This window comes from Centrocercus urophasianus, unplaced genomic scaffold (assembly GCF_019232065.1).
Source record: "Centrocercus urophasianus isolate 14NV4802_14NV808 unplaced genomic scaffold, USGS_Curo_1.0 seq_15, whole genome shotgun sequence".
Classification (NCBI taxonomy): Eukaryota; Metazoa; Chordata; class Aves; order Galliformes; family Phasianidae; genus Centrocercus; species Centrocercus urophasianus.
The window spans coordinates 7,972,733-7,986,558 of record NW_024884697.1 but is presented as its reverse complement, the minus strand read 5'-3'; the positions used below and the strand labels follow the sequence as shown (position 1 = coordinate 7,986,558).

Genomic DNA, 13,826 nt, shown 5'->3' with positions numbered 1-13,826 from the left:
AGTAACAGTGAAACAAGGTTTCTGTTCTGTTTTTGTATCAGAGGTTTAGCGTAGTTAATGGTAGATGTAAAGGAAAGGATGCTGCATTCACAGAATCACAGAATTGTAGGGGTTGGAAGGGACCTCCAGAGATCATCGAGTCCAACCCCCCTGCCAAAGCAGGTTCCCTACACCAGGTCGCACAGGTAGGCATCCATGCAGGTGTTGAACATCTCCAGAGAAGGAGACTCCACCACCTCCCTGGGCAGCCTGTTCCAGTGCTCCGTCACCTCACTGTAAAGAAGTTCTTGCGCACATTTGTGCAGAACTTCCTATGCTGCAGTTTCCGGCCATTTCCCCTTGTCCTGTCTCCACTCACCACTGAAAAGAGTCCGGCCTCGCCATTCTGCCCCCCACACCTCAGATATTTATAGACCTGGATCAGGTCCCCTCTCAGTCTTCTTTTCTCAAGGCTGAACAGACCCAGTTCACTCAGCCTTTCTTCATAGGAGAGATGCTCCAGGCCCTTCACCATCTTTGTGGCCCTCCGCTGGACTCTTTCCAAGAGATCCCTGTCTTTTTTGTACTGGGGAGCCCAGAACTGGACGCAGTACTCCAGATGAGGCCTTACCAGGGCAGAGTAGAGGGGGAGGATCACCTCCCTCGACCTGCTGGCCACGCTCTTTGTAATGCACCCCAGGATGCCATTGGCCCTCTTGGCCACAAGGGCACACTGCTGGCTCATGGCCAACCTGTCGTCCACCAGGACACCCAGGTCCCTCTCCGCAGAGCTCCCCTCCAGCAGTTCATCCTCCAACCTGTACCGGTGCATGCAATTATTCCTCCCCAGATGCAAGACTCTACACTTGCTTTTGTTGAACTTCATCTGGTTTATCACTGCCCAGCTCTCCAGCCTATCCAGGTCTTGCTGAATGGCAGCACGGCCTTCAGGCGTGTCAGCCAATCCTTCCAACTTCGTATCATCAGCAAACTTGCTGAGGGTGGCCACTATCCCCTCATCAAGGTCATTGATGAAGATGTTGAACAAGACCAGACCCAGCACCAACCCTGAGGAACACCGCTGGTTACAGGCCTCCAACCAGACTCTGCACTGCCAACGACGACCCTCTGTGCCCTGCCAGTCAGCCAGTTTTCAACCCACCTCACTGTCCACTCATCTGTCCCACACTTCCTCAGCTTTGTTATAAGGATGTCGTGGGGGACAGTATCAAAAGCCTTGCTGAAATCAAGGTAGAAGTTTTTGGAGAACCACTCTTTACTGTAACTGTTTCTTTTATTTTTTGAATGTGAGGCATTTTACCAGAAAGAATTCAAGTATTTCAGAAATAAAATAACACATTGCACTGTTTGACTGCCGCCCCCACAGAAGCAATAAGGAATCCCAATAAGGAATTCTTTGCAATCATTGTAGAACATGAGAGTATTTACAACCTGTTCCAGAGCCACATGTAATGCTCAACCTGCCGAATACTTTAACACCTACTCAATAGTATGTTTAGAAACAGCTATCTCAGGTGCTTGTGTAACCTGAAAATATGCTGAAGGATGTGGGCAAGCCTAAGATAAGCAGAGAAGAGAAAATAATGACTTACTGCATGTAAACACAGAAACATAAAGACTTTTTTTTTTTTTTTCCCAGCAATAATTTCAAGATCTCAAAGTCAGCCTGAGTGCTTCTGGGCTCCAAGACAACACATATTTTTAAGCTTTGTATCATACCACTCTCAGTCAACTGAGAAGAAATATTTAATGCATAGAGGAATGGGCTTATTTTCCTTTATTTTTGGATTTTACCACACACCCACAGGAAAGCACTTCACTTAATCACAAATAAAGAGTTGCAAGAGCTCACAGAATTAAGTGGCACTTGCTAACCTTTAGCTTTCTGTCTGAAAAATGATCTTCACTGACGACCCGAGTGAATAGTGCTATTTGGAATAATTCCCTTGCATCAAGCAACCTATTATTTTACTATTATTAAGGTTTGGTAACACCACAGGGAGAAACCATCTGTTAAAAAAGAAACAAGGTATTTGGGGACTGTTGTTTTCTGCAATCAGTTTAAGGTACTTTTCATTCATTTTGTACAATTTCCTTTCACTAGTGTCAGGAAGATCAGAATAAGAAAAGGCCAACATCCCTGTGATGTTTATGACTCATCGACAAATAAAAGATATATTTACAGCTGCATTCACCATTTTACTAGGCCTATTAAACAAATGTGTTGTAAGAAGAAGCCCATGAAACAAACTTAGCAACAGTAAAAGGCCCATTGTTTGACTCCTACTGAAGCATCAATTGATTCACAGTATGAAGTCAGGAATCCTTTAGATAAAAATAAACACAGAAAAAGTAGAGAATAAATACATTAAGAGGAGTGACATCTTCTTTCACTGAAGGGCCTGTCTTCCAACCGCAGGTTACTTGGTTTAAATAATTATTTTGCAATTACTTCACCAAAAATTCCACCATGATGATAAAGTCAGGAATCTTTAAAATTTTTAAGTAAATATGTTTGGGGGAATTTAAAATAAAAGAAACAAAAAAGATAGAATTCACACAATTCACTGAAAGAATGAGCTTCCTAAAACCTGGAATTGTTCAGTACCGATGAAGTAGAAGTGTTAGCAAAATGATTTCAGAAGGATCAAAAACAATTTTTCCTCAGTTGCTGCTGCCAAATTACAGTCTAAAGAGGGCTATATGTGGCCTGTCATCAAAGTTTTATAAATAATGAATGCCTTCTGCCTAGGCTAAAGGAATATGTGAAGAAATTAGTGATTTTTTTTTTTTCCTCCTGTTAGGCTAACAGGCTTTGTTTGACTGGATTTCTTTCCTTTTTCTTTTTTCTTTTTTTTTCAATTTCTTTTTTCCTTCCTCCATGAATGATTTTTTTTTTTCTTTTTGACCTTTTATTTCTTCTTTACTTGGATATTTAATGTTCATAGTGATACTTTGAACTATATTGTAATAGACCACAGAAAGCACGAAAATCTAATTTTTGTCATATAACCTTCTCTGACTGACTGGAAATATATCCTTTGTACTTACAGGCAAATTTGATTAAGAATGGTAATGCCGCTTTAGAAAGTAAATGTTGCATGTCTATGAGAAATTAATCTTTACCATTAGACTATTCTATCATTTCCTTTGTGTTAACTTTTTCATTTGCAGAAATATTGTAAGATCCAATTTTGATTAATTTCCTTGATACTGAAGACATAAGTATTAGAAGTCAACCAATGGCATCCACATGACTTACAGAATGTGCTATTGCACCATTTTTCCATGGAAGGCAATAGGGCAGAATGGCCTGGTATATTTTTACTATTCTGTGAAGTTCATAAAATAAATTAGTGACACTTCCACCAAGCAAATGAGATTTCAGTTTGAAACACTGCATTGCTTTCAAGAATAAGTCTTAAGGCATTTGATGTAACTGAAGACTCTTTCTGACTTTACTAAAAATTGAGCACTCTAATTGACAGAGTAGGTAATTAAGCATGGCAAGTACAATATTGAGACAGAGTAGCACGACATGACAAAAGCAACTAGCAATTATCTGCTTTTTCCTGAAACTAATAACAAGTAAATTGAAAATGAGATTCAACTTTTATTCCATCAAAAATTTTTTTAGCTACATGAGTGATCCAAGTTTTGCAGCTATTGGCTACACACAGTCTGCACATCATGCCAGGGCCAGGATGTTTGGCAAGCGTTTCTTTGCTGACATCTTTGTGGTTACAGACCTCCTGCTCATACTTGCTCAGAAACTGTAAATTGAATCTTTTACAGGCTGTTATATTCCAGAGCACCTGTAAATTATAGGTAATGTAAGAATGAGAGCAGACTTAGAAAGAAAGACGCATTGCTAAAATGGTATATTCACCTACAGCACTGTGGCCAAAGAGTGTATTCAGAGATGCCTGATTGTAATGTGCTGAAGTTTACAAATGCAAAGCCTAGCATCAAGAAACATCAGGACAAAACCTGAAAACAAAACAAAACAAAACAAAAAACAAAAAACAAAACAAAACAAAAAAAAACAGAAAAAATCCTTTTTTTTTCATGTTTGTAATGTTGTTTCTTGCCTAGCTGATTTTTGTAAACATCATGAGGTATGAAAAAAGTTGAACAAAAAGTTACAGTTCTGCTTTACACTGTTCTGAAACAAAAAATATTTTATAGTGCTATAAAACCACCTGATAAAGGGAGGTACCATGAGCAAAAGCATATCTACTAGTAGCTTCATCAGAACTAATGAAAGACGCTTAAAGGAGAAACACAGTTAGTCTTTAGCTGAATCAGTTAACAAGGTGAAACATCTTTTCCAAAATCAGATTTGTAGACTTCAGGAAGATCAGAAGAAACAAGATGATGGAAAAAAGGAGTAGGTTCAGTGTGAGATGACAAAAAAGAATAGGCTGGTAACATTCATTTCTGAAACCATTTCCTGAGAGAATCAATGTTTTTATTTGCTTTTATGTATGTAGTAAATTCAGTGAGTTTCTCAAACAGAATCTTGATGACAGTTTGTAATTTTCACTAACTTAAAGATGGAATTTATGTGAAAACTACTCAAATACTGTTTCTTCAAAGCTATTTAACATTCTTTCTTCACAAGAGTTTGGAATTAATGCTAAACTACATCACAGATTTTTTATAATGCACTATTTTCTTTTTTTTTTTCTTCCAACATTTTCTTTCATGTACAGTCATGAATGCTTAAATGATTATGTAAGTGCCAAACGTTAACTAACCAACACAAAACATTTAAAATAGTATACTTACATTAGGAGTGTAAAACAAAGATTATTATCTTTATCCCTACAGGGTTTGAATTTCTTTAAGAAATAAAGTTTATTTCTAATTAATGTTGACTACATCTAATTAATGTTCCCTACATGTTGACTTCATTGTATTTGCCTAATTGTATGAAGAAGACCAAGACAGCAGTTCTAATAATACTTAGGATACCTATTGCAGAGTTTTGGAATATTTTTTGACCCAGAATTTCTCAAAAGGTCTCAAACAGATGCTCACCCTTGCACAGCATAACGTAAATCATACAAACAACAGTAAGCTTGTGTTCATGTAAATAAAATAAAACATTTCTAGTGAAATAATAAGTATAATCTCTGATGAAGAGTTTGAAATGGCAGATGGTGTTATCACTCTGAAAGCAAGGAGGTAGCTGTGTGGAAGCAGTAGCATGCAGAATATTCTGGTCTTGTAGCTTCAGATGGCACTTAGTTCTTTAAAGCAAAAACAGGAAAGTGATTGATGTTACACAGCAAACAATCTGCTTCTTACATCCCCAGTGGCAGTGCTTATCACTTCGGAGTTCTGCTAAAGTAAAACTTACAGAAGCCTTTGTCAACAAACTGCAGTTATGAAAGGAACTGTCATGATTTCTCTGCCAAAAAATTCCAGCCTTTGTGAACAAGTCAATCTAGGATTACTTGGAAACACTCCTGAACTTGCTGCCAGTCACCTCTTGGGATATGGATAAATAATAAATCTGAGGCAAGGTTTGTTGTTAGGCCAAAGGGAGAAAGGGAATAAAAGCCCTCCTCCCTTCCTCACCAGTTCGTCTCAGATATCTATATATCCTTCTTTAAAATATTTCTATTCTGACACTGAGTTCTATGTAGCCTCAAGAATTCAGTTAAAAAGAGACTGTTTCCAAATACTTGTAGTATCAGCCCTTGTACTCAAAGAGATTTGTATACCTTCAGATAAAATGCAAGTCTTTAGTTCCTGAGCCCTCAGAGTTATACTGTTACTTATTTCACCATAAGGAAAATCCAAACATCTATCTGTTATTTACATACACATATTTTATAGATACTTATATTTATGTATACACTAGTATACATATTCATACATATATTTATATACATATAGATATTTATACATTGACATAGGTATTCATAAATATATACACACACATATTTTTTTAATACAGACTTCCCTGGACTATAGGTAAGCGCCGATAAGCCAGGTCCTTATTTTCATTGATTCACGTTGATTTATGTATAGTATGAATGAATATCTTACTCACATTTTAACATTTCTTGGTAGGAAAGCTAGTCTTTCGTAATCATTTCAAGCCAAAATTCTACTGCCATGAAGACTATTAAAATAGAAAAAGTCTACACATAAAACTGAATCAGCCATGATTCAGTTATCAGTTACGTGGCTGGTTATTAATTAACAATGTTTTTTGTGGGCAGGTGATGACTAACTGAAAATACTATATGTACATTTAATGTGTTTACCTACTTCAGTATCCACAAATACTTGTCTAAAATTTTTCTAAATTTTTATTATTCACATTTTTCATTAGTCCCTGGATAAATTTTGCTGCCACCTACTGACACAGTAAAAAATCCTGAAGATGTATAGTTATAGTTATAAGACCAGAGATGAAGAGCAAGACATTGCTACAATAATTTCCAAACTAGTCTCTGAAATCAAATTTCTTTTTGCAAGTAAATCTCTGGCTAGATAAACTAAATTACAACCAACAAAATTTGCAGACATATCTTATCAGACATATCTAGTTTAAGTATAATGAAGTAAAATTGACTATTATCAAAAAGTTAAAGTAGGCACATTGAAAGTCCAGCCCTGCAAATAGCAATGAAATATTTTTCCTTTGCAGCAGACCTCAGCAGTCCTCGAAGACCATTAGCCAGGTCTAACAAACCATAATTCTTATAGATGGTTTCATGTAACACATCCTATATATTAAAATCTGTATATGAACACAGAAAGTATCATTTCTGCAAAATTTTGTCTCTTCAGTCTCTTCTTCTTCTAGCTTTTTGAAATGTTTTATCTTGAGAATAAAATTTCGAAGCCCAGATTCTTCTTTTCTTAGTTCAGTCTGATCCTTCTGCCTGTTGCAACTTCACTGCTTCAAGTAACAAGCACTGCTCACAGCAAGCAAGGTGGAGATGTTAGGACTGGAAATGCTACTTAATCACACCCTTTCCAGGAAAGAACAGTGTCCAGTGCATAGATACACAAACTGAACTTGGACAGTGCCAAAATGCCTCAAGTCACTTAAGAGCAGTATAAACAGGTAAAACAAACAGGTAAAATTTCTCAATATCTGCAGATGTCTGCACAGAGCCCACTGTACCATATTCTATTCCTGGTACAAAATTGTGGAGACACCACTTTCATACTGTTACCTTTGCTCTTTAACCTATCCACAAACCAGAAAAGAACACTTAGGAACACACTGCATACCATGTGTTGGGCATGAATTATACAATTATGTCCTTCATGGGCTCTTCAGGCCTGCATGCTTTTAATGTAGTTCTACTAGGCTTATATAAATGTATCCCTCCTGCTCTCTGGAAAGAAACCAAATCCATTTCAACCTGTAATGTAAATAGTTTCTTTTTAACATATAGCGTGTGCTGATTTCACCTTAATTATATATTTCCCATTGCGAGAACTCAAACTGTGGGACACTGGGAAAGAATGCAACCCGCAGCCTATAAAGCACGGGGGCTGAATCTTGGCCTCCATTATCACCTCATTAAGCAGTGCCTGTAATGTACTTAAAATCAGCTAATGATTTTTAAATGTATTTATCAGCCTACAACTTAATAATGTAGAAACAATATTTCTCTCTAATACTGAGTGAGCAATAATACATTTTAATCTCTACAAATCAACATGAAACGTTAGAGGTACGTCATTATCTCAAGCAAGACATCTGCTGATCATTGTCAAATGCAACCTCCAACATGACCATACCACTAACACCACGAATTGTGTTAATTGCAATATAAATTTTCTTATGAGCAAAAGCTGATGGACTGAGGAAAACAGCTTAAATTCCTGGGCTTGTATACAGTTCAAGTTACTAAGAACTAAGTTAAAACCATAAAATTAATTCAACCCCAAATAAAGGAATGGCAAAATTCTCATGTTTGAGTTTAATGTGAGTGAAGACAATCCTCTGTGTTACCAAAAAACACCATTACAGCTTACATTAAACTGACAGGTTTAACAGTAGTTCAGGAATGCAGGATTTCGATTAAGTCCCACTAAAGCTGAGTAAATGGCCATAGCATCAAACAGAGGTTTCACAGTATATCCTTTAATTGGCAAGGGGATTGTGGTATTCCTATCCATCAGGCGACCCTTCTGAGCAAGGGTTAGGACCTGAGCTTGTTGCAGTGAGTTGGGAAGCATGTGTGCTCTGCAGGTGAAGCCTGGTTTGCTGAGGGCAAAAAACTCTCATTCATTGTCAGTTCACTTTACTTTCACTGAACATCACTTCTGAAGCAGAAAAAGGAAAGGAAAATTTGTAAAAATCAGTGTGTCTGATTTGTGGATGCCTTCTCCTAGTTCTATAAGGTAATACGCTTTTAAAGTGAATTAGTTATAAATACTCCTCCCGCCGAAAAAAAAAAATAAATCTCATGTCCTTAAAGGTCATCATACTCATCACAGAAGCTTTTACTTATCTGTCAGTACTAGCCTAGCCTGCAGTGGCCTTAATGCTAATTAATCTCCAACATTACCAGTTGCAAAGGGAGGCACTGAGCAGGCATGTCTGCTTTCATGTTTCAGGATCTTTGTGATTAAATTTACTGCTGAATTTACAGCTATTCCAATTTTTTTCCAATATTTTTTGTACCAAAGTGGTGCAACCACCACTTTGTAACTGCCCATGCCCATCTGGTACCCAGAACAGCATCCCCCTGGAGTACGTGCAATTCAAATGAGGGGATCTTCCTGCTGTTCCTGTTTGATTAGTGAATACAGCAACATTTACTCATGGACTTCATACTTGGATGCTACATTCTTTTGGATGGAAGAGTTGCGAGTGCAGTTCCCAGGGTGTAAGCAGGGATGCCACGTATAACCTTTGACTTTGGGTATGTAGTCAGGCATTCATTGACTGCAACACAGCTTGTAAAATCAGTCACATTCCATAAGTGTGAAAAATGTTGCAGGTTGCTCTATGAGGTGAAATACAGGATGGAGATATGTGTGCTCATGGTAGAGAATTTGCTTGGAAAAGATCTTTCTATGTCATTGGATCTGGGAAAACTGACATTAGGCTGGGGAGGTTTGGCCCTCAGAGAGAAACGGATGTTTTAAAATTTCCTTGAGAATATCAGAGTTATGATGTGCTATGTCCAAGTTACTGGCTCCCTGCTGTACGTGAAAGTAGTATGCAGCGAAATGTGCAGTGATTCCAACCAGCGGAAAAACAATTATTCCTACAAGTGAGCACAGAAGCAGTTAATAGTTGCAGAACCATAGTGGGGAGCTTGCCAAAATTGGCAGCTAAACCCTGAACCAACATAACAGTAGGTCTATTTGTCTCATTTACTCTGCTTTTCTCATCTCCCTAACTCCATTTCAAGGAAATAAAGATTGCTTTATTTTATATATATTTATATATATATATATAATCTATCTATCTATCTATATATATATATTAACAATAGCCTTAGTGATTATGCCTAGAAATAAATTAACAGTAAAATACATTTTCAACAAAGGAGATGTGAAGGAATTATATAATCAGCATTTATCACTCATTTCTACTGATTTACATATTGAAAGGGATTTATTGCATTGGTAGCAATCAATTGTTTACTTACAAGAGAGCTTTTCATGACAAGTCTCCCTCTTTAAATCATGTTTCATTGCCCTAATAAAAACAAAACTCATTTCATAGAGCTTCCTAGCAAGGCATACAGACCAATTATCCTATTCAGATTCTTTCTTTATAATTGTTAATTTAGCTTGCTATATAAAACACAATTAAACCTTGTTTAGACTAAAGCTATGCGGAGTTCTAGCTGATGCTAGATTTTAAATCCTAGCCAAACTTAAAATACATATTTTAATATAATTCACACTGATGCTGCATAGTTATCACTTCCATAGCCACAGAAATGTACTTCAGCAAATTAGCATGTTCCCACTCCCAACTATGTCAGCAAAAAGGTATTTTCTTTTCATCTTTGCACAAAAGGTAATATCTAAACATAGCTGATTGGCTTAACATCAATTTACCTTGCACACTTGCATATTTTTTCCACCTTCACTGCTACTAACTGCCTGACATATATGTATGACATCTACAAATGTATATGCTACTGCAGAGGACTGAAACGTCATGGCTGTGTACAGGTACCCATAGATATACATAGGATGAGAACCGAATCATAAGGAAGAGTTTAAATCACATGCAATCTAGAACAATGGGGCACTTGGAAGGAGCTAAGGGAGAAGGGGTTTCAGAAAGATTAAAACTGAAGAAAAAAGTTGTAAGTAATGTACACAAATATGAGAGAAAGTAATATTTTTCTTTGAGTAGCAGCTAAACTGGAAGCAGACTTACATTGGCAGTTAGTCATTTTAATTACAGTGTGATGACACTTGCTAGTTTAGAAAATGAATCATATGGTTACACAGGAATGCAGTCTTTTTGCCTTAGCTATATTTGTAGATAAATAGAATTCTAAAAGTGAAACAGACATTCAATTGCTTAAGGGTTACTTTATGTATAAGAGTATATTTATTCAGTAGTAATTTCAGGCTATCTTCTCATGACTTTCCTTTTTATTAAAGATCAGACATCCTTCTTACAGCACAGAGGACATCAACAGAATGACAAGAAAATCTAATGCTCTTTCAGGTATAAGAATATTGAAACAGCCTAAAATCAATCACTACAAGTTCCTGAAATCATTCCAATTTCAGTAAAGTCAATTACAGATACCGTTTAGTACAAGGACATAATTTACAGCATTTCTGAAGAGGAATATTTTATTCTGTCAAAGGACCGCAGTTTAACCCCACTGCAATACTTTCAGTGAAGTCAATGAACTTGCATTAGCATAAAGGCATTAAAAACCTGACACACTGACCTACCTTTATGTGACAGACGTAACCTTGGCTGTCTTGTATCTGTTGCATGACATCCAGCCGGTAACTCTAGTAACAAGCCACATAGTGCCAGAATTAAAAGGTCCTGGGCTGATGCCATCATGCCCAACATCGAAATCTTGCTCTCTTCACTTAACTGCAGCTCTTTGTTTGTTTTTTTTAAGGCTCCAAGTTCCACTTCTACTTTTCCAGTACAGTCAGATATCTCTCTTTGGTCAGTTTGTGGGGTATCTCTATGTGAAAAATCAATGTTCGTCAGAAGAGCACACAGCCTCAGCTTGCCATTTGTCAAGCTGTGCAAATGTCATGTAAAAAATATTCCCTCCCCAGTACAATTGTTTATAAAGTGCGAGGACATTCCAAGGCGTTACTCTGCAGTGTTGTGTCTTGAGCTCTCTAGTAACTCTGCCCGTGGATTCAGGAAGAAGCTGTATTTGCAGTCCCTCCTGCAAGGCAATTCATTAAAAGAAGGAGGGAAAAAAAAAAGAAAAAGAAAAAAAATAAAAAGAAAGCACCCTCCTCCTTGGTGCTCTTCGAAACTCAGCCCCTTGCTCTGACTTGCTAAACAGCCAGTTTTAATTCACCTTTCACCTTTGCTAATTAAAAACAAGAAGTGCCATTCCCTCCTGGAGTTGCAGGATCCACCCAGCGGGGAAGCCGGGCTGTCAGGCTGCCGTATTTACTGAGAAAGTTCAGCGAGGGTTGAGGCGATGTACAGTACGAGCTGCTTCTAGGAAGCGATTTAATCCACGTGCCGTGCGCTGATTCCTCAATTGCTTCGCGGTTTCATGTTGTAAAGCATCAGGAGAATGGTCAGAACTCTTCCTGCCCCTCCCTTCTGAAAAGTCATTTCAAGTTTTTTTCCCAGCTCGGTGTTAGAGGAGGATTAACCCTTGATTTAACAGTTTAAGTGCATTATCACATAGAGTCATTAAACAGCATGCTGCTAAGTGGATCAGCAGTCTTTTTTTTATTTTAAAAAGGGTTTGGTTTTATGTTGTTGTTTTTGGCTGTGGTTTTCTTTTGTTTGGTGTTTTTTGTTTTGTTTTGTTTTTTGTTGTTTTTTGTTCGTTTGTTTTTTCCTTCTATAGATGTGCTTCAACACACATCTTAATGAGAGCATGATAAACAGCATCAGATTTAGTAGGGTCAAGCAGCTACTTCTTACATTGCAACTAACAAATACCAGATAATTCCATCTCTTTTTAAAAAATCATTTCTAATTAAGCATCATTAAAATTCACATCATTAAAATTATTCCTGTGGCAAAAATTAAGTTTTTATTTTAAAAGTCTATAGGTCCAGGCCTGAAATACATAAATTAAAATGCTCTGTAGCTCAGATCTCATGCATAGAATCTTTTAGCATTTTTTGAAGTGCACTTCAGTTATTAACAATTGTAGGGGTTTTTTAATTTTTTTATTTTTATTTTTATTTTATTTTTTTTTTTTTTGGTTAATGAAGGGGTTAATATATCTCAGGTCTTTGCAAAAATGAAACACAAAAACTAATATACTCATCTAGAGATAATGTACTCAAACACATTTGGTAGCCTACGAAAGAGAATGATATCTGGACAGAAAGATTTAATAAAAAAATTTCTGTGTGCCAGCAAACTGAAATGAACCTAGCACAATACCATTGTGAAATGCTAAGAATTGTAATGACAGGATAAATAGATGGGAGAAGAAAGATCTGCAGATCTGTTCAAGGAGATTGAAAAATATGATCTACTACGATGGGGAAAAAAAAAAAAAAAGGAAGCAACTTTGGAGGAAAAGACAAAAGTAAATCAGTGAGGGTGCCCAAGGACTCCTGGAGGCTGTATAATCAGAAGTGGGGAGGTCATGTCTACCTGTTAGTTCTCCAACAGCAGGTCACGTACACATACCTGGGCTAGCCTTAAATCAGTTGGAAACTGTGCCATCAGCAGCTAAACCACAGGAGCAAGAGCTGAGCAAGAGCTAAATCACATAGCTCTTTGTTCCATTTCATGCACACACATTGCAGGTTTCACTGAATTGTATACTGATGTAGGGCTGTGGGGCCAGCTATCTGGCAGTCACTCAGTATGTGTGCTAGAGACATTGTCTGTGAAAACAATACTGTCTCTGCCTCCAAGAACTGATCTCACCACAGACAAGTTTATCGTCTACCTGATGGAGATTTTATTGGCACCTTTCTGTCATACTAAGGCATATCAGTGTGCTGCATTTGATCACTTGAAGCTGTTGTAAAGAGCACGATCTGTTGAGGCCTCCCTGAAAATTTGCATTTGTCTTTGGATGTGATTCTGTGAGCTCTTATTGAAATATTCACATTTTATTCCCAAATACAGATAGAATTAATAGAATTCTAGAAGACTCATTCTCTCTTAAATTTAAATCTTAAAAACTTAAACAATTCAGTTCCTGAAGTAACCCAAATGTCCTTTTTGCTTTTAAGAATCTTGATATAGAAAATTCAATAGTCTTTTTAATTTAATCTATACATTTTCAAAAAGGCTACAGAAATCCAAATGCAAGCTCAAGTGTGAATACTGAAACCATATTTAGTGAGTAAACCAAACATTGATGCAAACCCTCAAATTCTGCCCCTCTCTGGAGCTGTTATTCAAAGTACAGTAGGAGATCGTTGATATTCTCAGGATCCAGCTAATGCAATAGATGCTGAACCTGATTAGTTAAGACTTCAGGTATCCTGAGGTGGTACTACCACAATAGTGCAACAATCTTAAGACAGTTTCCCCAGCTTTAAATTCCTTAAATTCTAGTTTCATTTTTTCTGGAAGGTGAGAAAGAAGGGAAGCAGCTGGAAACCATGGGCCTTATTTTGTTCTTAGGTAAGCGAAAAGGTGCAGCACGTCTACTCAGACAGCTCTGTGTAAAAAT

The 13,826-nt window shown here is 37.1% G+C and overlaps 1 protein-coding gene across 1 annotated transcript in view; it reads right to left on the bottom strand.

Annotated features, from left to right (window-relative positions):
• SEMA3E (semaphorin 3E) overlaps positions 1-11,307 on the bottom strand; it is a 130,528-nt gene extending 119,221 nt beyond the window's left edge. The window contains exon 1 of the mRNA XM_042815734.1: positions 10,921-11,307. Coding sequence (XP_042671668.1) covers positions 10,921-11,047 — 127 coding nt within the window. The 5' untranslated portion in view covers positions 11,048-11,307. The remainder of the gene's footprint in view (positions 1-10,920) is intronic.
• Between the last annotated feature and the right edge of the window lie 2,519 nt (positions 11,308-13,826).